Here is a 26,352-nt window from a genome sequence, read left to right as displayed (position 1 = left end):
CTCTTCCACCCCTTCTTACGTGACTGCTGCCCCCATCCTCCAGCTGCTCTGAAGGTGGCACTGCCAGCCATCTACCCAGCTGAGGAAACCAGGGCTCACAGATGAAGACGGGGGGTCCCCAGGCTCCCAAGTCCACAATCCCTGGGCCTCCCTCTCCGAGACCTCCGACCCAGCCGAGTCTCCAAAGCTGGCCTCCTCTCCCCAGTGTGATCAGAGACCAGTGGGGGCCAGGATACTGGACTCTAGCCCTGAAAGAGGGGGTCGCAGAGGTGAAGAGGAAGGAAGACTCATGCAAAAGTGTTGTTTTTTATTTTTTGGGGGCCAGTTGCAGCTTCCCACCAACAAAACCTCAGAGCACAATGGCAGGAGCAGATGTGGGGCGGGTGCAGGATGAGCCCCTGCTCCGGGGCCTGGGGGCTCTCCTGGGAGGCTGGGCTGCAGGAGGCTGGGAGGCTCCGGCGCTGGGGTGAGGGGGAACTCCCCCCACAGCGGAGAGCCAATCTCAGCTGCTGCTGCATGTGCTCAGCGCTTGGCTGGGGGACAGAAGTGGGGAGACAGAAACCAACCTCACGCTCCGGCCCCAGCCGGCCAGGCGATGGAGGGTCAGATGCTGACCCCACCCCCTGGCGGCACCCACAGCTGATCAGTCTATGCCACAGACTCTGTGCTTCGGGGTGGAAAAGGGTCTCTTTGGGGCTTAAATAAATGGGCTGGGGAGGGACGAGGGGTGCGAGAATAGAGGGTGACTGTGTAGCCAGCAGGCCGGCCTCCAGGGCCCCGAGGCAGTGTGGCGCCTGCACTGTGGCCTGCGAGACTCCTGGGGGGAAGGGAGGGAAGGTCCCAGCCAGGTCTTGGGCCACCTCTCGGGGCTCACGCAGTGTTTGGAGGGGCCGCTGGGGAAAGCAGAGGGGCTGGAAGAGAGGTGCCGGGGGCGGGGCTTAGCGCAGGTCCTCCTCGTCGCCCTGGATGGTCTTCTTGATGCGCAGCAGCATGGTGGTCAGCCACTGGTCCAGCCGGGAGATGGAGTCGAACTCCTTCACCTGTGGCACACCCGCAACGGTGACTATGGTGACAGGTGGCTAGTCCCACGCCTGGCCCTGGCTCCCTGCCTGTCCCAGCCCTGAAGCCAATGGTCTCTGCTCCCAAGTTTCTCCAGATGTGTCCCTGCCAGCCGTGGCCTGAGGAGCAGCAAGGGAGGCTGCAGGCCCGGTGGTTCCCTTTCAGGATAATAATTAACTTTGTAGCTTAAGAAAGGCACAGCTTCCTTGTTTTACGGATGGGAAACTGAGGCCTGGAGATGTGACCAGGCCTGTCCCGGGTGCCACAGGGGAGGGGAGGCCTGGGAACCCACACCCTTCGTCGCCCCTCTCCTTGAGGAGCTTTCACTGTCGGGGCAGAGGGACCAGAGGGAGCTGGTCTGTCATCATAGGGGCCGAGAACCCGGAGGGGCAGGCGCTCAGCTGTCTGGATGACCAGATCAGGTCCTGAGCTGGACACACCGGGTTCCGGAACATTCAGAAGCAGCTGGGGCAGTTCTATGCGGAACTGGCTGCTGGAAGAATGGGCCCTCCAATGCCACCTCAGCTCCGCCTCCCTCCTGCTCCCGCGAAGGGGGAGGCTGACGGCTCATTTCCTTCCCTCTCGGCTCCTGGGTCACCCACCGCAGCTGATGAGGTGGCCCCCAGCTGCTCACTCAGGGGGACTCCAGGGGCGCAGCCTTGGTCTTCAGGGCCAGACAGATGTGGACCTGAACCCAGCTCTGTCCCTGAGGGACCAAGGACACGTCCCCTCCTCATTCTCAACCTCAGTGCCATCATCTCTAAACTGGGGAGAATACTCCCTGCACCTCTTGGGGGTGACTCGCGAGATTCTGGGGTGTCTACAGAAAGGAATTCACAGCCAGGGGCCAAGGCCAGAGTCAAAGAGGTTGAAATTCTCGGCACAGCATGTCTGAGAAGGGCGGCCACCTGTCGGCCACTCACCGCCTCGGTGTAGCTGTCCACATTCTGCTCTTCATGGGCGTCTAGCAATTTCTGCAAGAACATGGCAGGCAGGTTAGATCCATGTACACACCACCTGGATGGAGGGAAATCGGGGAACTCCCATGCTGACAGGAAGGAAAGGGTTCTGTCCCAATCCTGCCTGTGTTGGAAGGTGCTTGCAAGCTCATAGACACAGGTCACGTGTGTGTGTGTGTGTGCATGTGTGTGCGTGTGTGTGTTCCAGCTCAGCCTCTACTAGCTTTATCGCTGCCTGAGTCTGATTTTATCCAGAAAATGGAGACCCAAATGGCAGAAGAGGGAAAACAAAATAAAAACGAAAACCCCTTGAGAACCACTATAATCTCGGTGAGCCTCCTCACTGGAGCGCCTCCACCCACCTGCAGGCTCCCAACCACCCACTCCCAGGCCCGGAAGTAAAAGGGCAGGGAAAGGGGTCAGCACACACCTTCATCAGCTTGCACTCCCGGGAGTCAGAGAAAGCGGGGAACAGCTCCTCGTACTTCTGGACAGCGATCTGAGCATGGCACGGGTGGAAGGAAGGAAGGAAGGAAGGAAGGAAGAGGACAGCCAATAAAGGGGCTGTTGAGGCCACTGGCCTGACAGCGAAGGGGATCTAGGCTGGCTTGGATCCTGAGTCAGCTCTGTGCCCCTCCCCCACCTTCATGTCACCTGGCTCTGTGCCTAGCGGTACCTCCAAGGAGCTGAGCTCAGCGCCAGCCTGGCTGCAGAGACAGCTGCCGGGGAGTTAAGGGAGGATGTACGGAGCGTTTCCCGGGCCAGTGCCCAGTACTGTCTCCTGAACCAGGCTCACCCAGGGGAGGGGGCCAAGGACAACTGCCTGAGTACGTCTTACATGTCAGGCCTGGTGCTGGGCACGTTTCATGTAACTATCAAATGACAGAGAGCCCCACTTTATAGGGAAACACCCAGAGAAGGCAGTGACCTGCTCAGGGCACAGGGTAAGCAGTGGGGCAGGGATCTGAGGGGGCCCGATGCAGGGAGCAGGGCTGGGGGCTCAGACGTGCCAGGCTGCGGGTAGGGTGGCTGGAAACCCTTAAGAAACCCTGATTCAGGAGTTCACTCCTCCCCTGGGCATTTCCTGCCCCTCTTGCCAAGGGGTCCTGAACTGAAGATGGGTAGGCGGACATGCAGGCTATGGTTCACATCGTGAGACTGGGAGTCAGAGAGATCTGGAATTGTGCTGCTGTTTACCAGCCATGTGGCCTTGAACAAGAGACTCCGGTCTCAGCCTGAGTGTTCACCTGTAAAATGAGTGACAGAGATGCCGACCTCACGGGGAGCAGTAAGGATTCAAAACGTGCTCTCACGAAAGGAAGGCCTGGCACCGAGTGAGTCGGGAACCGGAAACTCACACTCAGCGGCGGGCGGTGACATCAGTGAGCACACGGGTTCTCGCCCAAGGCCCACTGTCAGGGGCCAGACGTGGGGGAGGGGCTCACCCCTTCTGAGGAGTTGAGAGGGGACTTGGCCTAGTGACAGTGGCCCCAGTGGCCACCTGGCGGGGGGTGGGCTCTGGCTGGGCTCACCTTGGCGTTGAGCATGTCGATACAGAAGTGGCAGAGGGCCGCCTTGAAGAAGTAGTCCTTGGCGCTGTACTTGAGGAGGGGGCTGTCCATGGCGGTGGTCCCCACCTGTGGGCACACGGTGGCTGCACTGTGAGCTCACGGCAGGCAGCCAGAGGGTCAGGGTCACTGCCAGGCATGGGGGGCTCACTGAGGCTGGGTCTGGGCCCCAGGAGAACACCTGCTAACCAGGACCCCAAGGGCAGGGAGGCAGGGACCAGCCCCAGGGAAGCTAGCAATGGGTACATGCGTGACCAAGGACGAGACATAATGGGGGTGGGGGGTTGTTGCCACAGGGCCAGGTGTCTGTGGGCCTCCCCAGGTGCCTAAGATGGTGAGAGACGGCCCCACTATCAGGCCTGACAGGAGGCTGGCATGTCAGGGGCAGAGGGGCGGCAGGCTGAAGGAACACGAGGCGGTGCCTGCCCCACTCTCCTCTGAGCTGCCTGCCTTTCTCCTGGCCATGAACCCACCAGGACAGCCCGGGCCCCGCCCAGCCCTCCCCACACAGTGGAGAGGAGCCCGCGAAGCCGTGGGAGGGTCCCTGTTTCTCTGACCCCCTTCCTCTGGGCTCCCCAGGCTTCAGAAATTCTTCCCGTTCCCTCCCCGACTCTGGTTCTTCAGAGTCATCTCACTCTGGGGTCGGCCAGGAAGCTCCCTGAGGACGGGGCTGGGCTGGGAAAGGGCACAGCAGACGGGGGGCCATGGGTGGAGGAAATGTTTAGCCAGGCGAGTAGAGTTAGGGCGAGGGGATGACAGAGGGAGGCGGACAGAAAGGGAGGGAGGGGGGATAGAGAAGGTGGCAGAGGGAGGGGGGCACTGGCACACAGGACAGGGAGCAGCGCCCTCCGCAGAGAGCAGGGCTCGGAGCCCCACGGTCCCCACCTGTTCGTAGATGTCAACAGCCTTCTGATACTGCTCCAGCTGCGCGGCGTAACCAGCCACCTTCAACAGACACTTGTTGGCCGAGCTGTGCGGGGCGGAGAGGAGAGAGGTTGGCGGTGGCTGGTGGCAAGCGCAAGGGGCTGGGCGGCAGGAGTGGAGTGGTCCCTGGGTACCTGTTGGACTCCTCGCTCTTGTAGTAGTCAGCAGACTGCTCGTAGTGCGCGATGGCCTGGGCGACGCAGGAGGGGGGAGGGTGAGAGGGGGTAATGCAGCCTTTATCACCGGCAGCCCCTGGGACACAGCCAGAGCCCTCATCCAAGTTCTGCCAGTGCCCACGCCCCTTCCCCGAGGGAGCAGGGCAGAGAGAGGAGTCCAGGTCCCAGACGACTGGCTGCAGCCCCCTCTGTTCGTCCCCTCCGGCCCCTCACCTTCTCGATGTCCACCAGCTCCGTCTCGTAGATCTCAGCGATGGAGATGTGGTGCTTGGCTGCGATGGTGAACCGGCCCTGTGCGGGACACGGGAGGGAATGCCTGTGGCCAGTGCCCCACGCCCCCCTGGTCCCCAAAGCTGTGGCTCCCTGCCCCTCAGCTGCACTTGTGAGGTGAGGTGCGCAGAGAAGGGTACCGAGGGGCAGAGGGCATGGGACTTAAAAGCAAGGCTCTACAGTGAGAGGCCCAGGTCTGAGTGCTGCCCTGACTGGGTGACCTTGAGCAAGACACCACACCCAGCCCCCCTTCCCTCCTGTCCACAGTGCACAGGTGGGGGGGCGGTGCAGAGGCACCTGGCAGAGGGCCTGGCTGGAAGAAGCATTTAATAGAAGGCCCAGAGCAGCCATGGGACCAACGCTCTGGAGAAACCGGGGCTGAGGGCCCGAGTGTCCCCACCGCCCAAGGCCTCCTTGGCCTCCCCTCCCCCAGTGTGGCCATCGAGGTGGCTTCTCACAAGCAAATCCCCCTCCACCTCCCCCGTGGAGGCCTCCAGCTCCCTGAGCACCCCGCCTCCACCCAGTGGGGGTCCAGGTGCCTGTCCAGCTGCTCCACACACAGGGGCTGGTTCACAGCCACCCCCACGCCTCAGGCAGCAGGAAAGGGTCAGGCTCTAAGCCCAGCCAGGCCTAGCCTTGGGTCTCAGCCAGTCCTGTCTGCAGGTGTGTGCCCCTCTCCTGTCACACGGGCTAACCAGTGCCACCTCACAGGGCTGTGGTCGGAAGATGACCCCGTGCAGTGTCTGGGCCAATAAATGGCAGCTGCGGCCGCTGCTGTAACTGACACTGAAGCATCGCCAGGACCTGCGGGGCCAGGACCCCTTTCTGCCCGGGCGGAGGGGTCTGACGAGACAGGTGGAATGTGAAGAGGCAAAAGGTAGAGTTCACAGGGCCTGAGCCTGGTTGTGGTCCACAGTCTTGGCCCCCTGGCCTCGGGCCGGCCGCCTCTCTGGGCCCCATCTGTCCATGGGGATGTTCCCTGGGCAGGGCAGGGGCTGTGCCCATTCTGGGCGCGGCCCACACCCCCCTCTGGCTGCTGTGAGCTGGGAATCAGATAGGATGCTGGTGGGGAAGGGTGGGCAAGGGGAAAAGGACACACGTCCCCAGTAACCTTAACTTCCACAAATGAAGACAAGGATGGCCTCCGGGACGTGCTGGAAGCGACTGCCAGCAGCCAGGCTGGGGGGCGGGGGGGGGGCGGTGAGGACCCAGCCAGCCCAGCCCAGCCCAGCGCAGGTACAAATCCCCCTCTCTGCCTGCTCTTGGTGCTGGAGCTGGGAGGTGAGGCTGGGGCAATATGTGGACCAGGACTTGTAGCGACCCTTACCATGTCTGTGTAGATCTCGATTGCTCTCATCAAACAGTTAATGGCCTCTGGGGAGAGAAAAAGGGAGGCGGGGAGAAGTGAGAAAGCCAAGTCATTTGGGCAGAAGCTGGGAGAGGGGGGAATGCAGGGCTGAGGCGCCTGCGAGATCAATAGAGTTGCCAGGGCTACGCTCTGCTCTCCGCTCTCCAGGGCAACCGCTGGGAGGGAAGGGGAAGGAATCCCTGAGCCCCTAATTTATTCCGCAGCCTGACTTGCTGGGCACATGCTCCGGGGGGAGCCTGGCTGACGTGCCTGCCCTCTCCCTGGAGCTGCCACAAAGCCAACCCCTTCCCAGTTACCCCAGGGACAGGACACGGCTGGGGCCAGGTCAGGCTGATGGCCAGGCTCCCCTGGGTTTCTGAGCCAGATCTTCTAAGGCTTTACTCTCCAGAGCAGAGCTGCTGGCAAGAGGCGGCCAAGCCTGACGCCTGAGGGACACCCTTTCATGGCGGACCCTGAACCCGCCACGTCCCCTGCACCTGTCTGGCCTCCATCTATGGCAGGAGGAGGCCCCGCCAGCTGGACTCTCCATTACTCTCTTGCTCCCACCTCAGCACTCAGCCCTCTGCACCCTCCTTAACCTGGCACTCATCCCCACCAGCTCCTCACACCACAGGTTTGCCAACGAAACACACACACAGCAGGGCGGTACCTGAGAGGAGGAATTGGGCTACCTTTGTTGTACTATCTTTTCCAAGATCTTACTTTATTTTTTTAATATATTTTTATTGATTTCAGAGAAGGGAGGAGATAGAAACATCAGTGATAGAGAATTATTGATCAGCTGCCTCCTGCACGCCCCCTACTGGGGTTCAAGCACACAACCCAGGCATGCGCCCTGACCAGGAATCTAACCGTGACCTCCTGGTTTATAGGAGGACACCCAACCACTGAGCCATGCCGCTGGGCTCTTGCAAGATTTTAAATTTGGGAATGGCTTTTTTCCTTTGACAAGTTATTTGGAGGAAAGAGAGAAGCATGCGTGGGAGGCACTTTCTGGCAGACAGAGATGAGCTCTTGGATGGATTTTTTTTTAACACTGTTTTAATGCATCTCAGGAGGAGAGGGAGAAGGGGGAGGCGGAGACAGCCTGGACAGACCCCAGGATGAGGGTCTGAGCTGAGCCAAGGCTGAAAGTTCGTCCTGCAGACCGGGACATTCGAAAGGCTCCCGGTCTGCTTCCCGGGGCTCCAGTCAGCCAAGCCCACCGGGCAGAGATGCCACAAAGAGGTGTAAGGCCTGGTGCCTGCTCTCAAGGGGCTTATGGCTTTACTAACCCAGGGAGACATCAGAACTTGGCACTTAGCTCCGGGCCGGGCTTGCAGGGAGTATTCATGCCTCCTACATTTGCAAGATACGCCTCCTCCATAAGCACTGCTCTGGGAGTGAGGGGATCTAGAGGTTTTGTCCAAGTCCGAAGGGCCTCTGGACACCCCCAAAAGATTCAGAGAATGGACACCATTTGGCTAAGGTTGAGGTTGACAGCTGGAAGTTTGAGGTGGTAGGGAAGAGGAAAAGGAGCAAAAAGGGGGCAGAGGAGGACAGAGAGAGAACACAACAAAAAATTACAGCCGGAAACAGTAAGAGTGACTTTCACACACACACACACATTTTGTAACAGCTTTTCTGGAAGTAACTGATAAGCTAGCAACTGGCTGCACCACCATGATGAGGATGAGGAGGAGTGAGCAGCTGGGCTGCAGGGAGTGGGCCCTGCACATCCCACCCCTGCTCTGGCTTCCACCCCAGGGGTGGGTGTGACCAGCAGGCACCCTACCACTCACCACCCCCTCTCCTGAGCCGCTGGGAGTCCAACAGGGCAAGGCTGTTCCCAGTGCCATCAGCAGCCGGCAGTGGGAGGAGCTGGACACTCCCCTGCAGCTGCCCTGGGGGCCTAACCGGCGGAATCCCTGAAGCCTGTCAGCAAGGAGCCCTGGTGGTGTAACAGGGGCGGCTCCCCCCACCTCCGGCAGCAACACGGACTCATAGGGTTAAATCCCCTTCATCCCTGCTCTTCGCTCCATGACAGCTGTTCCTGAAAGCAGCAGGCCCCACTGACACCCTGGCAAGAGCACTGGCAGACAAGCCCGACACAGTGGCTACAACCAGCTTCTTATCTTATCAGGTCACGGGGATCCCCAGGATGAGTGGCCAGCACACCCCTGGATGAGCACAGAATCTCCGCCCGCCCCCTCCCCGCCCTTATCAACCCACAGAAAACTGGGCCTGGAAAGGGACTCGGAATGATCCAGCCCAGGATGAGGAGGGGGACTGAGGCCCAGGGAGGGGAGGCCCTGGCTTAGGGACACAGGGAGTCTGCAACCAGGGCCCTCAATCCAGCCAACTCCATCCCATCCTGCGGTCCACCCCAACACGGCCAGTCTCCCTGATAAACCGGGCAAATCCCGGCACCGCACAGGAAGTGGGACAGATTAAAGGAAGATGCCCAGACCTCGTACACAGTAGGCATCCAATAAATGGCAGTGGGGCATGGGGTACGAGGGGGAGGGGGAATGGGGGCCTGGCCACCTCCCTGTCCTGGGCGCACATGCATGAACCCCTGGGCCCAACTGTCAGGCAGGTGGGGTAAGAGGCCTCCCTGGCCTGAGTCCACCCAGAGCGGCAGAGAGTGGTTGGGAAACTCGGGAACCACTGACAGCTATGGGCGTCACCTCCCCACCCCCAATCCCACCAAGCGGCAGCAAGACACCCCCCCCCCTCCCGCCCCTCCAACCCCCAGGAGAGCGTGATGACAGGAACCAAATCCTTTTCCCTGCCTGGGCGGCTCTGGCAGGCCTCAGGCCCAGGTTGGCACCAGCTGCCTCTGGAGGGGGAGGGGCAGGGGGCGGGGCGGGCCCCCCAGGGCTCCTGCAGGAAGTGCTCACATAGGACGGACTGGGAGGTGATCAGCAGGGCCCCAGGGAGCAGATCACCTGCTTGGGGAAAGAGGGCCAGGTTCCAAACAGGGCCTCTAGCTATTCCACAAGGCAGGCTGCCAGGGGGTGGAGGCTGAGCCCAGGCCAGGCTCCTGTCGGATGTGAGCAGAGGGCTGAGCCTCACGGGACTTTATCTCATGCTAGGTGCCACCCTGGGCATGTCCTCGCCTTATCTCACGTGTGATCTCTGCTTTACCATCAGGAAATGCAGATCCAACAGATTAAGTGACATGTCCAAGGTCGCAGGAGAGCAGCTCCTCCCAGACCTCTCAGACCCACTGAGCCACACAGCTGCCACGGCCTCCGTGAAGCTGCACTGGCCCCAGACACCAGGCAGCTGCTACTCCTGGTGCAAATGTGCCCTCTCCCCTGACGCTGGCTGGAATGGTCCCCAATGCAGAGTTGTGACTGGGGGTGGCAGCCATGAGGCAGTGGTGTGGGGATGCTGTTGCAAAGCCCCGCCCATCCTCAGCACCAGGCACCCTTATTTGGGCTCCAGACAAGGCACCTGGTCCTGGCTCTGCCCAAATTACCCTGTTCTCTGCTCTGCTGCCCCTCTTGTTCCCCCACAAAATCCCCCCCACCCAAACATCCCCCCTCCCCCCATCTCAGCTCCCAGGGCAGCAAACCGTGCTTGCTGATCCCTGGAGAAACTAAGTCGGCCTCTGTGCCCCACGAGGGGACCGTCACCACACCTCCTGCTGCTTTCCCACCAGCCTGAAGACTCTGCCACCCTCTGTGCTTCCTACAGCCAGGCCCTGGCCACATCCAACACACACCCTGCAGAGCCGGCCGAGATGAGGAAACTTGGATCAAAAGCCAGGGAAGGGCACGACATCAGAGGGCCAGGTGGCGCCTGTGCCCGGGAAGCGCTGCGTTGTTTAAAGAGCAGCTGGTGCCATGCACACGTCACGCGGCCTGGCACTCCGCTCCCGCCCCAGAAACAAGTCCTTCCAGTCACTCGGGAGCAGCAGCCGAACGTCACAGATGCCAGGGCAGCATCTCCAGGTCAGCCAGTTCCCCAGGGAGCAGAAGGGAGGATGGGGCAGGGGGGACTCCATGGGGGGGACGACACACAGATGTCTCTGGGTGATTCCAGCTGAAAACAAACCCAGGATGGAATGGGTCATGTCACTCACCCACGTGGCCAGCTGTGGCCCAGCACTCAGCTTTGTGCAAGGAGTGACAAGGATCCACCCAGTCACAAGGCCTCCCTTCCAGCTCTTTTTTTTTTCATCCTCACTAGAGGATATATTTTTATTGATTTTAGGGAGAGAGGAAGGGAGACAGAGAGGGAGAGGGAGAGAGAGAGAGAGAACATCGATCGGTGTGCTCCCAGTATGTGCCCCGACTAGGGATAGAACCAGCAACCTGGGTATGTGCCCTGACCTGGGGTATGGGACAACACTCCCACCAACTGAGCCACCCAGCCAGAGATCCCTCGGGTTCTTGCTGAGCCTGAGCCTACCACTCAGACCAACATCTGTGAGACCCCCGGTGGCAGAGGAGGGACTGGTCAAGTCTAAGGACAGAGAAAAGCTACTACTTGGTTTTACATAGAGACCAAATCCTGGGAATTAAATGAATGTCCCTGACAGCAACATGGGCCTGCCGGCGATCCCCAGCGCTTGCACGTGAACCGGTGCTCACTGGCCCTCCCAGAGACCTCTGTGTACTGCTGACAACTGTCCCCTCTTGGGAAGAACAGGCCTTTATTCCAAGATTATGCGTCTCGCTCTTCTCTCCCAGCCTCTCCCTTCCCCCCTTGGGCCCCTCAGGGAAGCCAGGTTAGGGCCACTTCCTCTCCTTCTCCGGAAGGGACTCCTACCTGGCTGGTCTCAGAAGCCCTCCACCGGCTTCTGCATGTCAATTCTGACAACAGAACAGATTTTCCTCTCCCCTGGCATGCGGTGGGTCTGAAATGTAACTCCCACTCCCAAATGCTCCCAGGCAGCGGAAGGGGAGCGATCAGCTGCACACACAGTAGAAGGGGAGGAGGAGGCTTGGAGCGGGATGAAAATGCCACCGGAAGGGAGCCAGTTCTGAAATTAAAGCGCGAGGGGCTCCCTGCCAGCCTATCGCGTGTCGGCCCCTGGAGAAAACGGAGCCCGTGGAAACCTGAGGACTTCTCCGCAGACCGCTCAGCTGGTGCTCGGGCAGCCAGCCCCGGTGGCCCACGGGCCCTCACCTTGGGGGTCAGCTTTCTTGAACGCGTTGCCGGCGTCCACAAAGCAGGTGGCGGCGTCGTGCTTGTTCTGGAGCTGCAGATGCAGCTGGGCTGCCTGGCAGAAGGCGTTTCCGGCAGCTGCAACAGAAAAAAAGTGACCCTGGCCTAAGTGGGGCTCCAGGCTTCGTAAGCCACGCAGATACTGCCCTGGGAGCTCTCAGGAATACAGGGCGCCCCGGAGAAAGGACCAGAGCGGCCTGGGTGAGCTGAGGTCTGGGCCTAGACCTCAGGCCCCCTGAGCCAGCAGTGCCCCCTGGGGAGCCTGCAGGCACAGGGCTGGGAACCCTACTCAAAGGCAGAGAGCAGGCTGAATCATGGGAGGGGGACAGGCAGGGGTGCTGGGGAAGAGAGGGCAATTGAGATTCAACTCTGAAACACTTCCTGATTTACCCCCCAACTCCAAGTCCGATTTCTTTCCCCCAGGACTCCCAGCTCTTCCTAACTCCCCGTACTCCTCTGCCTCTGTCCACGTTCTAGTCCCTTGTGTAGAGTCACTGCAGGTTGTGTGGGCAAGGCACCACACTAATCATGAGGCATATGGGGGGCATACAGGGTCTGCTCCCTCTAGGAGCTTCATGTCCAGAACAGGAAACAGGACATAGACCCCAAGATCTTGAGTACCTGGGGCACGAGGAGGCCACGCACCCGAAGCGCAGTCTGTCCTGAACTCCTGCACACTGTCACCTTCCCTGGGTCCCAGGCCATTCTGCTTCTGTTCTCATCTCCTAAAGGGACTTGCAGGAGACACTGGGGTCTCTCCTCCAGGGGTGGGGACTGTGCTAGCTGAGACCCCCACAGACACCTCAGAGCAGCTTCCCTTCACCCGCCTCCAGCTGAGTCCACGTCACAGAATTGCTGAGCTGGAAGAGGACGGGAGGGCCTGGCCCCGGCCCTGGAACTTCAGAGCAGCAGGACAGACAAAGCCGCTCAGGTTTTTACGATGTATGAGTTCTTTATTATGTTTAAGGGCTAGAAACTTGAGTGTAAAATTTGCAGAAAAGGTAAAAAAAAAAAAGAAAAAAAATGGCCTAGGAATTTGGGTGAGGGTTGGTTTACAAATTTCTAGGGAAAAGCAACATCTGTGTGATTGAAAAATAAGTGTTTTTCAAGCACTTCCCGAGCTTGGAGCATAAACATCCACGTAGCACCTGCCTTTATGCACAATGTGTTTTGTGGAAGCGGAAACATTCTCAGAAAATGACAATAGTCGATTTTACCCTGTGCCTCCCAGAGAGGAACTTTGTCTTTGCTCGATTCCCCATCCGACTGGGCAGATGTTCTAAGTCATTTTATGAAATCAGCCCCCGGGGGGCTCCACGCCCTGGCTTTTCAAACCTCTCCTCGGGCCTCAGGCAGCTCCCTGCCCACCAAGCTCCTGGGAATCGGACCACGACTCAGGGCCGGGTCACAGAGCCATGAAGCGGATGACACTCCGCCCACCAACAAAGGAGTGTCTCAGGAGGCGCCTGACCTGGGGTGACCTCTCCTGGGTGGAGGCGCCTGCAGCATTACATGACCCTGTGCCGCCTCATTTACTGCCCTCACTGACCGCCCTCGCTGGTGAGCCTGATCGCCATGAACCCACACCACGGCCCCATTCGGTCTCAACCACTTCCCTGCCGTGGTACTGAGGAGGAAAACACACGTGGGTGTAAAATTACTAGGAGAGGCCAAGTAACTTCCAGGGTCACAGGCCAGTCTGAGCTGTGACACAAACCCAAGTCACTCAGCTCCAAAGGTCATGAGGCATCGCAGGAGCAGGTTAAACACCAGGCCCTGCTCTGGCTTCTGAATTCTGTCCTGTCGCTTACTACTTGTGGCACCTTGGACAAGGGGCCAGGACAAGCCTCAGTTTCCGAATCTGTAAAATGGGAAAATTAATGAATGGCACTGACCTCGTAGGGTTGCTGCAATGATTCAATCAAATAATACATGCCTGGTGCTTAGTACAGTGCCTGATAAGTGGTAACTGTGATCACTGTCATTGGACCACTTGACCGTCCCCCCAGCTCAGAATTCAGACTCTGCTGGAAGCAGTATGAAACAGTGTCCGGGGAAACCTGATATTCCAAATTTAAGGAGAAACCCCTGGAAGGGCTCATCAACCCATGCGGGTCCACCTGGACTCAGTAATCTATCCGTCCTCATCCCTTCCGTCCTCTCTCCAAGGCCCTGGGAGCCAAGCTGTAAGATAACCCAGTGGGCTCTACCGGCCAGACAGCAGCCCACAGGCTGTGACGCCGGAGAAGCCTAAAAGGAGGGGGGCTGCGAGGATGGGCTCCCAGCCAGGCCCGGGAGGCGGGAAGCTGAGGGAAAGGAGGAGAAAGCACGGCGGAGCTCTAGCAGCGATCACATACCACTCCAGTTTTTGGCCATTTTGAACATGTTTGCTGCTCTGGCGTAGATTTCGCAGGCTTCCTCTGTTTTGGACGAGCCTCTGGGGAAAAAGGAAACGGGGAAAGGATAAGGAGAATATCTAGCCTGGTACCAAAGGGGAAGTGAGCAGAGACAGTGGAGACGTGGCCTGCATTCACTCCCATGATTTCCCTGGAAAGCCAGCTTCCCGCATCCAGCTGCAGCCCAGGCCTCTATCTGGGCTCGGGAGAGAGTCTGTGGCTTCCACCCCCACACAAGGCTGCCTAGGCCCTCCCGACCTCCCTCCCCGCCATTGTGACAGCCTCTGACAGCCACTACCATTCCCACTTCCTGCCTGGGCCGCTCCCAGGCTCCCCGCAAGTCCCTTTCCCCGAGATTGCAAAGCATCCTGGGGGGAGAGCCCAGCCTTGGCTGCCTCGGCCCTTCCCCAATGACGTAATCCTAGCCTGGCACACTACAGCGGTTCAGGGAAGACCTCTCAACCCTCCAGTGTCACTACCAGTTCAGGACCGGCCACAAATATTATAATATAAACACAGAAATACTATTTTTAAATGTGTACATAAAAAGTTCCCATTTGTGTTAAAAACAGAAAAAGAGAGGGTGAGAAGAGAAGCATATATGTTTATGTGAACAGAATATTTCTGGGAGAATACACCCAAAACAAGTTGCAGCATTTTTCTCTGAGGTGAGGCCTGTAGAACTGGGGGCCAGGCATGGGAGACAGATGGACACCTTTTGTTTGTACTATCAGAATTTTATTTTATTTTTTATTTTGAGAGTATGCTTATTAAAGCTGGGACAATCAAACAAGGAAGGGTAGGATAGAAGAAGCAAGAGGGGAGCCTGGGCGGGGCTGCTGTCAGCTCACTGGGAAGTCAGAGAAAAGGGGTCCTTGGAGACAGGTTCAGGGATTAGCCCGGGAACAGCTGCTGCTGCCCACTGCTCCCCTGGTTGCAAGTCTCGTGGGGTCCCTTGGAGTTTAGGAGATGCATGTCTGTGGGGGGAAAAGAGGAGAAAGGGAAAGGTGCGGGCGTGCTCCTGGGAGGGACAGTGTGACCCTGTCTGAATTTTTTTAATCACCCGCATATTTTATCTATTCAAGAAAAGAAATATATATATTTTAAATATGAGGATTTATATTGGGTCCTGTGATCCAGCAATGAATTACATTTCTAGCAATTTATCCTAAGAAGCTAATCAGAGAAACTACAGGATGTTCAGCACAGCATTATTAAAACTAGAGGCCTGGTGCACGAATTCGTGCACGGGTTGGGTATGGCAGGCCGGCTCTGCCCTGGATTGGGGTGGGGGCGGGGGCAATTGAGGGGGAGACTGGCCGGGGGACAATTTGCATATTAGCCTTTTATTATATAGGACAGGATGGCAAAACCACCCTCAGAAAACCTACTTTGTTACGTACTGTGTAACGGCAGGGACCGGTGAGATAGAGAGGAGTACATTTTCAGAAAAACAAAGAGCACCCTGAAGGGACAGCTACCCTGGCACCCCCACCTCCAAGTGGTGCATATGAACTTCTTCCTGAATCGGGGGACCTTCATTAGTACCTCACCCACCAGTGGTAAGTCATTCCATCTCCCATAACCCCACCAGGCTTAGCCCACGAGGTCTGTGGTCTCTGTAACTGTTCAAACCCCCATCGCCTATAAAAATCAGTAAAATAAAACCCACACACTCAGGAGTCCCCCACATGGAGTTCAGATTCCCTCTTCACTGACATCAAGCAATGTTCAGTTCTGAAGGAAAAAGGGGACTTTTCCAATGAAAAGTCACACAAATCATCTTCACTGTCCCAACCCTCACCCCTGTGTCAACTGGCCCTGGAAACTCGCCATCCCAGCCAGCTGGCAAGGGCCTCTAGTGTAATTTTGGAGCTGTGCTTGGCGCACGCCTTCACTGCACTGTTAGTGTCACAGTCCACCTCGCCCATCTTTTGAATCACATGAGAGGCTCCTTACAATAATCAAATCAGAGCCCAAGCCACCCTCCCTGGAGATTTCACCATCCAGCGGGATGTCTGGGTAGGGCCAGAGTCAGGATTTTTTAACAATCGTCCCCGATAATTCAGATGATCAGGTGAGTTTGGGAGGGGAAAAACTGACTCAGACAGACAGCCTGGAAAGCAGCCAGCAGTGATCTCCGGGGTCAGGTGACTTCAGGTGACCTCCCAGGGCTGCCTGAGTGTGTGTGTATGTCTGTGTATAGAGGGGTGGGGTGGAGGTGGGACTGGAGTCCTGGCCTCCTGAATCCCAATCACACCAACAAGGTTCTGCTTTAGATGAAAAGCCTACCCTTTGCCTTAGGGGCTGCGCTGACACTGTCTCCCTGCTGTCCCATGGAGAGGCTCCAGCAGAGGGTCGCTTTGCTGTCCAGGAAGTGTCCTTGAGCAATGCACTCCCCCCCCCCCCCCCCACTTCCCATACCTCGTCCCAGATGGCCCAACACATTGAACCTGAGACCCCAATTTGAAGTACCTTCTTCAGAAACCACTTAGAGAGCTGAGGCACTTCCACAAACTTCTGGCAGAAGATTTCAGAAGGATCCCTTGGGGCCAGAAGGCAACCCCCCCCCCCCTCACCCCCGGGGACCTTCTCTGGAATGTTCTCTTTAAAGGATGCATTCACAGATCGCCATCACAGATGTGCCCACCCCATGGACCCTTCGCTTCTCTGAGGGCACAATTAGTCCCACCCAGGCCCAGACGTTCTCTGGAAAAGCTCAGGCTCCTGGATGAGCAGAAGTGGCCCGTTCCACGGAGGGGCCCCGAGCCGGGTGACTAACCATGAGCAGAGCCAGCCCAGCTGGCTTGTTTCAGCGCAGTGGGGCAGAGTGGACACAGAACACAAAGCCTGCCAGCTGCCGGGCTGAAACGCTATGATCCCAGGCTAAGCCGGCCAACTCCGCGCTGGGTCAGTGATTCTAGCTGTGGGGTGGGGAAGCCGGAGGGATTACCACCTGCTCAGGCCGCTAGGCCTGTCTCCGCCCTGCTATTTCCACCGCAATTACAGGGGGATCTCTGGAGTTCTGTCCTCTTCTTTTAGAAATGGAAGCTGAGTCGCCCAGCTAGGGCCACTGGCAGACCCTAAAGGAGAAGCTGTTCCCATAGCCATTTAGTCATCTGGGAACAAACATGAGTATTTACGATATGCCAGGCACTGGACATAGTAGTAAACAAAGGGCAGGCCTGGGCCTCAGTAAACAGGAAGCCAGCAAGACTTTTTCAGAGTGATTCAGCACTAGAGGGGCTGGGGAGGAAGAGCTTCTTTGAATGGACAGGTCAGGGATGCAAGATTTGAGCCTCATCCCCAACGATAACTAAGGAGCCATCGTGAAAAGAGGAAGAGCATTCCACACAGCAGCCAAAGCATGTGCAAAGGCCCCGAGACAGAAACAAGCGTGGCCATTTCAATCGAGGAAAAGAAGTGGGCCAGGTGGCTATGGTGCAGGGAGCAGTAGGCAATGAGGCTGGAGAGGCAGGCAGGTCCGCTCGTGCTAGCTGGAGGCAGGAGAAGAGTTTAGGCCACATTCTAACACAACAGGAGGGCTTCTGGCAGGGAGAGTGAGGAAGGAAGAAGTTCCCAGCTCCACTGCTCCACCAACCTGCCTCCCCACACAGTACAGCTGCATGGGTTACATAGGATTTCTCTCCTCAATCAAGTCCGCTCATGTCACTCATCTAAGGGCGGCCTCCATGACAAAAACCAAACTCTTCTGAAGAGCCGGGGCGGCAGCACACGACAGCTGACTGTCCCTCCCCCAAGCTGCTTCTGCTTGGCTCTCCCCAACCAGCGGCTCTGAGCCATGCCCAGGAATAGAGGGAACTGGTTTGGGCCGGCCTGGTGAAGGGCTGTCTATAATTACTCCCTGGGCTTTGCTTTCTCCCCCTCCCAAGGCGGAGGAAGCGGTCTCAGGTCTCCCAGGCGGAGCCACCAACCTCCAGCGACTGCCATATGGAGGAGCGAGCGGTGCCAGAAGTGCACAGACGGCCCGGCGGGACCTGGGCCAGGCGGTCTGCGGTGCAGTCTTAGCCTCCCTCCCTCCCTCCTCCATCCTCTGGGCATTTCCAGCTCCCACCAACATGCCACCTACCCCACCTGCAGTTTCCTAAGGACCTCGAAAAGGCAGAGCAGATGGAGTTCACTCCCGTTTTGGGTCCTCCTCCACAGGCCCTCTCCCTCCTGTCCCCCTGTGGTGCCACAGCTACCAGCCCTCAGTCTTCCTGAGACTTAACACCCTGCCCTGGTTCTCTAGCCAGCGCCCTTGGTGGAAGAATGGGCCCTCAGCGGTCCTGTCCCGCCCTTGCCTTCTCCCATGTGTTATGCATCGTCATTACTCCTTATAATGGCAACCACGGGCTCCGCCTGAAGGGACAGAGTTCCTCACAATAACCCTCGGGGTCCTCGCCAGGGTATCTGTAAATCCTCCTGCTACAAAGGAGGCGGCTGGCTGGGCTCAGGGGTGTTCAGGGGCTTGTCCAAGCCCACACGGCCAGGAAGCGGAGGGGCCCAACGGGGACTTGGCCCTGGGGATCTCTTGCCCTTGCCTCTCCCTCACTCAGGGGCCTGGGAGGCTCCCCTCCTCCTGTGAGTCTTCTGGAAAATGAGGAGGCAGACAAAGTCCAATAGATTAAACCGCCAACCCGCTCAGGTTTCCATCATCTGACAAGCAGACTGCTCTCCCCTGGAGGCCTGACGGGTGGCCCCTAAGCAAGGGAGGGCTTGGTCCAGCCCCCCGGAGCCCTGGCCCAGCGCACAGTGCTGCAGGCAGAGGAACATCAGAGAACAGAAAGGCCCAGCCCGCACAGCTGAGCTGTCAGGGCCAGACCCACGGGATTCCACCAGCATCTCCCGCATCACCTGCAAACGCTAAGCCACGCCCTGCCTCCCTGGCTCTGCAGTGACAGGCAGGGCCCGGGCCCCCACAGTGACGGCACAGGCCCCAGTAACTGACAAAATACAGGTTTACACATGACTGCCCGGCGCTGAAACCATCACAGGACACCCTCTGGACATGCCTGTACGCGCAAGGGGTGGGGAGAGCGTGGACCTGAGGCCGGAGACCAGGGCTGCAACTGGTCTCAGCCCTGTGCTAAGTGCGACCTTGGACTAGCAGCCCCCGAGCCTCAGTTTCTTTAGGTATAAAACGGAGACAATGAACCGGACCTGGGAGGAGTCTTTGTGAAGATCAGGGATTACCTGGGGCAGAGGCCAACACAGAGCAGGCCCTCAAATGGTTACCAGTAGACAAAGGGGAGAAATACACGCCAAAGGCTGCCAGCCGCCTGGCAGTGGGAATTCTAGTCACTCGGGGCAGTGGGAAACCTCAGACTGCAGGCAGACGGGCCAGGATTCCGGTGCCAGCTCCAGCTCGTGGCTCAGCAGCCTCGGTCTCCTCATCTGTACCTGGGAGAGACTCCACATGGGGTAGAGCTGCTGGAACCATGAGAGCACCTGCCACACTTAGCATCACTCATCAGACTGGCAAAGAGAGAACTATTCTAGAAATGTTTTCCTATTTCAACATCTCAGCGTGGGTTCACCTCCCCCGGCCCCAGATTGGCTACGTGCAGCCCTCCTCCCACTGTAAACTCAAAGGCAGGTGCTGTGCCAGCCACAGGGGCTGCCACAGCCCCTGTGGTTCCATACCGATGCTCTTTGCACCCCAACAGGATTACTTCATCCCAGCCAAAGACATGAATGTTTCCTTTTCTTTTTTTTTAAATATTTGTATTGATTTCAGAGAGGAAAGGGGAGAGAGATAGAAATATCATGATGAGAGGGAATCACTGATCGGCTGCCTCCTGCATGCTCCACACTGGGGATCAAGCCCACAACCCTGGCCATGTGCCCTGACCAGGAATCGAACCGTGACCTCCTGGTTCATAGGTCGACGCTCAACCACTGAGCCAGGCCAGCTAGGCAATGTTTCCTTTCCTTGAAAGGTGTTTCTGAAAGACCCTTGCCTCTCTGTAGCCCCATCCCAAACAGAAGCGTTGAAACCTCTGACCAGGCAGCAAAGTCCCATCCATCATGGAGGATAGAACCCTGTTATTGCATAATCTGGCCAGGTTACCCGAAAACCTTGTGTCCCTTCAGGAACGACACTGTTTGGAGACCGGGCAAGAAATGCCAAGCTTCCCACTGTAGGTCTTGGCAGCTGGTAGGGCAGTGCGAACCGCATGGGTGTGGCCGGAATGGCACCAGGGGTTTCTGCTGCGCTCTGGGTGGAAGGAGGTCTAGAGGCAAAGCCAGAGCTGTCGTTCCCGCACAGGTGGGTCCTGTCCCCAAACCTGTCAGCCATTCTTCCCTCAGGAGAGCCCGCCTCCAGGGGTCCTGGGGTAGCTGGCACCTACGGGCGGTTCGAACAGGAACTGATTTGTCAACATTTGATTTTTAGAGATTGTGCTGTGTGTATACAGAACACGTTGCCATTTTTTCTCCAGCTCAACTTCCAATAACTATACGTAGCAACAGTAATAAGCACGTACCAGCGTCAGACACTGTGTTCCCACCATTTCACACCCATAATCTCACTATTCCTTAGCACAACCCCATGAAGTAGCTGTTACTATGATTTCACTTCACAGATGAAGAAACTTCCCATGCAGGTTGCTGTCCAGTGGGAAGAAACTTTTCTTTGCGATTAGGGAGTGAGGGGGAGATGCGAGGGATGAGGAAAAGCCGGGGGGCACCGCGGGCAGGCCACATCCTGGGAGGCTCCCAGCAGGAGGGAAGAAAACGTGTGCCCCACCGCCTGTCCCTTCCGCAGCCTCACTGTGATTCCTGAGGAAATCGGCACCTTTTACTCCAGAGAAGTTGGGCTGCCCCCTCCCCTCTCCCAGCCTCCTCCCCAGGTGCCTTTGGCGGGCTGGGGAGTAGGGGAAGGGGAGAGGAGGGAGCAGGAAGGAAGGTACAGAGGAGCTGTGATCTGCTTACTAACTGGCTGTGTGGAGGCTGAAGCCCCCTAGCGTCTGGCAGCCCAGAAGCAGTGAAAGCAGAGAAAGCCCTGGCATCCAAGGACGTGGGGCGGCCCCAGGTCCCAGGCGGGCTATCCTCCTTGGCCCTTTTGACTCGGGCAGAGACCTCTCAATCTGGGATGCCGTTGTTGCTGAGATTCCTGAAAGGGGCAGAACAGCACGAGGGACTTCCCTAGAAGCCTTGAGAAAGGTGGGCCGTGAAATGCTGACCACAGGCGACCCCAGCGCCAGAGGCCAGGGCTGACGGCTCGCTGTACTCCCAGCCCTCAGGCAGACAGCTCTGGTCAGGCGGGCCCCTGTCCATGCCCCTGCCCTCGGCTCTGGCCTTGCTCACGCCCACCTCAGCAACATCTCAGCTGCTCTTGGCGCCGGAAGGGGCAGGGATGAATACACCTACTCTTTCTTTCAAACGCTTGGAAGAAATTGCCATGGGTGGCGGGGAGGAGTTAGAAGGAGGGCGCTCCCTAAGATGTGGTTTGCCAACATCATTGGTGTCCAGAATGGGCCTGAGCCGCAAGACACACTAAGTGTAGTGGAGAGGGATTGGGATCAGCCAGGCCTGGGTCTGGCCGCAGACCCCACTCACTGGGGGACTGGGCTGGGCAAATACCTCACCCTCTCTAAGCCCGCACGTGTCCACCCCACAGGCTGCTGTGGGGACGGAATGTGAGGATGCAGGTAAAGTGCCGGGCCCAGGCCGGACTCAGAGGCAGGGTGAGCACTTAACAGACACTGTCGCTATTATTCATGTCACTGCCTTCGGTCTCCCCGCCCCAGCTCCTGTAGTCCTTTCTAAAGGGCAAATGGGGACCGGCTGGCTTGGCTCAGTGGTTGAGCTTTGACCTATGAACCAGGAGATCATGGTTCGATTCCCAGTCAAGGCACATGCCCGGGTTTCGATCCCCAATGGGGGCCATGCAGGAGACAGCCAATTGATGATTTTCTCTCATCAGTTGTGTTTTTATCTCTCTCTCCCTCTACCTTCCTCTCTCTGAAATTAATAAAAATATATTAAAAACCAAATAAATAAATGGCGAATGGGAACCCTCCAGGACTGGCCCGCTATGGACCGAATGTTTGTGTCCCCCAAATCATGTGTTGAAATCCTAACCTCCAAAGTGATGGTATTAGGTAAGGCCTTTGGGGTGATACTTGGTGAAAGGACGCTGTCTATGAGGAAGCCGGCCCTTACCGTTGGCACCACGACTTGGACTTCCCAGCCTCCAAACCATGAGACATACATTTCTGCTGTTTATAAGCTGCCCGACTATGGCACTTTGCTGCAGCCCGAACAGGCTGACAGAACTCCTCCGTAAAGCCCTGAGCGCTCTGCACAGCTCCAGTCCAGCCCTTCTGGAAAGCTGCCTCCCCGCACTGGCCTCGTCCCTGCCGAGCTCCGCCTCCCACTTCTGCGCTTCGAGCTTCATGTGCTAACACGGAACTCCCTGTGTCACACTTCACCCACCTGGGCCTTCCTCACCCTGTCCCCTCTGCCTGGAGCAGCGCTCCCCCACTAGAGGGGACCCCAGAACTCCTGTTCATCCTCCCAGAGGGAAGCCTCTCCTCCAGGGAGCCATCCCTGGCCCCTCGGTCCCCATCATTCCTGGCAGAACCTCCCCTCACGCCACACCTTTGCTTGCACAATTCCCGCCTAGAACACCCTTCCAGCCCCCGCGCCCTTAGCAAGTCCTAGAGTTCTTGGGGCCCAGCTCACTCCTCACCGGAGCCATCCTTCAGATCACGCAACCTCACGCGAGTGACGCAACCCAGCCCTGAGTTACATCTGACAACTGTTAGGTCCGATCGAAGAACTGAATCGATACTCCCTCCCCTGGGAACTGACCATTCACAAAGGCATTCTTGGCCGGCAAACTGCGGCTCTCGAGCCACATGCGGCTCTTTGGCCCCTTGAGCGTGGCTCTTCCACGTGCGGGCATGTACAGTGCGATTGAAACCTCGTGGCCCATGTGCAGAAGTCAGTTTTCGGCCTGGGCGAGTCTATTTTGAAGAAGTGCTGTTGATATTTGGCTCTGTTGACTAATGAGTTTGCGAACACTGGCCTAGACCACAATCCACTTGCTAAGACCATTCCCCTTCCCCTCCGGGCCTTCCCAGGATCCAGACCGCCCGGAGAATGCTCCATAGGGAAAAAGCCCGCCTGGAGTCCTTCAAAACCTCTGACTCCCCATCCCTGGGTGCTGGTGCCAGTTTGGGTTTCCAGATGACGGTATAAATCTGTTATTCTTTACCACTTTCGGCCTCGTGCGTTCCTCCTTCAGCAACCCTAACAACAACTCTGTTGTACTAGTGTTTGCCACGTGTTAGCCTTGTGCTGGGGAGGAAAATTCCCTCCCTGCCTGTAGGGTTCTTCTGGCTGGTCTAAAAATCAATCTGACATAAGGCAGATTAACAGGAGAAAAACAAGGTAACGTTGAATAACACGTATATCTCCTGTATACGTGGGAGAGACCCAGGAACACTAAGTAACTCGCCAAAGGCCGAAGCCGTCAGGTTAAATACAACTTCAGCTAAACACAAAGGTGTTGGGGGTGGAGCGTCGGTTGTGGGAAGTTACCGGGAAAAACACAGTAAACAGAGGTCAGACTGTTACGCAGATTTAAGCCCCCGCTTTCTCCACGAGATAGTGAGGGCAGGCCAGCACCGCCAGGGAGACAGACAGCCGTACAAACGCAGACGTCCTTTACCAATGGGAAGGTCCTCCTAAAACAGCCGACATCCCCAGGAGGCCTGTTTGGGGGTGGCAAACTCTGTCCCCTCACTTCCTCCCCCAGGTGACAAGTGTCTCCGAAGTTGACCTAGTTGCTTCCTCCAAGCACAACCCAACGGCAAGCACACTGATCTCAGTCCAGAGGGACCAGGCACCGAGAGCCGCCCAGGAAAACCATCCGCCGAAACCGAGCTCCTGGCCCCACCCCAAACACTGCGCTTGCTTCTCCCCTTGAAGGAGGAAGAAACACACACATATCCCCTCTCCACTCAGCCTCTAGACCAGCCGTGGGCAAACTACGGCCCGCAGGCTGGATCCGGCCCATTTGAAATGAATAAAACTAAAAAAAAAAAAAAAAAAAAAAAGACCGTACCCTTTTATGTAATGATGTTTACTTTGAATTTATATTAGTTCACACAAACACTCCATCCATGCTTTTGTTCCGGCCCTCCGGTCCAGTTTAAGAACCCATGTGGCCCTCGAGTCAAAAACTTTGCCCACCCCTGGGCTAGAACCTTTCTCACTAATCAACGCACCAGCTGATGTTTCCAGCCCAGTGCTCCTCAGCCAGGTCATTAAAGTCCTCTCACTACACACTACCCGACCTCAGATAACAATGTGCGGCCCAGCTCCTCTCCTGGAAACACCCTCCCCTTCATTTCTTTTCTTTTTTAAAAAATGTACTTTTATTGATTTCAGAGAGGAAGGGAGAGGGAGAGGGAGACAGAAGCATCAGTGATGAGAGAGAATCACTGACATCTGCCTCCTGCACGTCCCCCACTGGGGATCGAGCCCGAAGCCTGGGAATTGAACCCTGACCTCTTGGTTCATCGATCGCCGCTCGACCACTGAGCCACGCCGGCCAGCCGGGCTCCCCTTCCTTTCTTACCAACCTCCTAACACCGTCTTGTCTGTCCCAGTCCCTCCACTCAAACCCAGTCCTGGCCTCTGGCAGGCCCCCCAGGCCTGCAGCCTCCCCGTCTCAGCCTCTCTGCTCCCAGGCTCCGTCCTCCCCTCCAGCACAGCTCTCCTAACCCTACAAACCCACGCCCCGCCCCAGTCCTCAGCCCCGTCCTCCCCGGCTCCCTTCCTCCTGCCAGGACCTCCGCCCTGCCCACTGCCTTCCAGCTCCTCTCCCCTCAGTCAGCTTCTCCCCCTCTGCCTCTCCAGGCTCCGAAGCTGATCCCCTCGGCCCGCCCAGCACAGGTGCCAAACCTGTTTCCTTCCTGGAAGCAACACGGCTGACAGCTCACACCTGTCAAGCTAACCGCGTGCCAGGCCCGAGTCTAGACACTGACGTGCACTTTTATTCGTCACCAGTGGCCAAGCTCGGCGGTGAGCTTTACTAGTGACCCACCCGAGTCACTGAGCTCATGGACTAAGTGTCAGGGCCACGCTTCCACGAAGGTCCCGCAAAGGCTGGTCATCACTCTGATGGGCTAACGAGAATTGTGCGTGAAACGTCTACCCCGCTGCGGCCCCAGCCCCCTTCCAGCCCCCTTCTCAGCACACCCCAGCCATCCTGCTCCCCCCACCCGATCACCGCTCCCCTGGGTTTCCTGATCGCCCTCCTCTCTCTCTCACCCTCCATCTCCTGAACAGAGTCAGCATCACTCGCCCGCCCACCAGCCGCCCTTCTCCAGCCTCTCGGCCCAGGTTCTCAACCTGTGGGTCGCGACCCCTTTGGCGGTCGAACGACCCTTTCACGGGGGTCGCCTAAGACCATCCTGCATATCAGATATTTACATTACGATCCATAACAGGAGCAACATTACAGTTATGAAGTAGCAACGGAAATAATGTTATGGTTGGGTCACAACATGAGGAACTGTATTTAAAGGGCCAGAAGGTTGAGAACCGCTGCAACCTGTTACCCGGGAGTCCTCTGCTCGGAGCTCACCCGAGTGTGGGACCCCCCTGCACTGGTCACTCGCCCAGGCACCTTACACACCTCACCCCTGAACTCATCACTCCCAGGATCAGCGGAGCCCAGGCCCCCTCCCCCAACGCTCCTGCAAATGCACTGCCGCAGGCCCTGGGAGGGCCGATCGCTCGGGCAGGGGACTCGGCCCCGAGCCCCCGCTCGCCCGCCTGGGGCCCCTCAGACAGGCTCTCCTGCAGCTGCCCAAGGCTTCTGGACCGGGCGGCTCGCGGGTTCCTTCAGTCCCCGCAGGCCGGTCCCCTTCCAGGCCTCAGACCGCATGCTTTCGGCCCAGGTGCCTCCGGCCCCTCGGTCCGCCTTTAGCCTGGGTCCCCTTCCAGCCTCACGATGCTGTCGCCACGGCCGGGGCGTCGTCAGCCCAGAGCCCTTCCGCCACCTCAGAGCGTCTCTCCTCCAACCGCGTTGACACAGCCTGGGCCGCCTGGCCCTCGGATTGTGTCCCCTCTGCTGTCTTAGCCCAGGACACCTCATCCCGAAAGCCCCTCCGCCCGTAGCTCCAGCCCTTCGTCCCTACCCCGCCGCCTCAGCCATGACTCCTTGGGCCTCGCAGCCTAGGTCCCGGCCGACCCTCGGTGCGTCTCTTACCCAAAGAGGCCCGAGAAGAAGGACTGCGAGTTCTTCACTTTGCGGTCGGCCTCGGCCAGCAGCGCCATCGCCTCCGCTTCCTTCCCGGAGTTGTCCATCGTGGCCGCAAAGGTACCCAGCAAACCGCCCGACCCAGGCCCCTCGGAGGACTCAGCCGGGCCGGCCGGGTACACAGGTCAGGGGAGCTTAGCGGGCTGCGTTGACGTCGCACGGGCGCGCGCCCCAGCTACCCGGAACCA

The 26,352-nt window shown here is 58.0% G+C and overlaps 1 protein-coding gene across 2 annotated transcripts; it reads right to left on the bottom strand.

Moving 5' to 3' along the window:
* Positions 1–287: 287 nt before the first annotated feature.
* NAPA (NSF attachment protein alpha) lies at positions 288–26,352 on the bottom strand. 2 transcript variants are annotated; one of them, XM_059665996.1, is made up of 11 exons: positions 26,114–26,351; positions 13,843–13,922; positions 11,447–11,563; positions 6,284–6,330; positions 4,900–4,977; positions 4,645–4,700; positions 4,472–4,556; positions 3,551–3,655; positions 2,449–2,517; positions 1,983–2,033; positions 288–1,040 (listed from the first exon to the last, which is right to left on the bottom strand). In XM_059665996.1, exons 1-11 carry the CDS (start codon positions 26,209–26,211, stop codon positions 939–941), a joined length of 888 nt encoding a protein of 295 aa, XP_059521979.1. In that variant the 5' UTR covers positions 26,212–26,351; the 3' UTR covers positions 288–938. The 2 variants fall into 2 exon arrangements, with proteins under 2 accessions (XP_059521979.1, XP_059521980.1); XM_059665997.1 differs by lacking the exon at positions 288–1,040 and having other exon boundaries at positions 2,019–2,076; positions 26,114–26,352.

This window comes from Myotis daubentonii, chromosome 15 (genome assembly GCF_963259705.1).
Source record: "Myotis daubentonii chromosome 15, mMyoDau2.1, whole genome shotgun sequence".
NCBI classification, from domain to species: domain Eukaryota; kingdom Metazoa; phylum Chordata; class Mammalia; order Chiroptera; family Vespertilionidae; genus Myotis; species Myotis daubentonii.
This window is presented reverse-complemented; position numbering and strand designations above follow the sequence as displayed.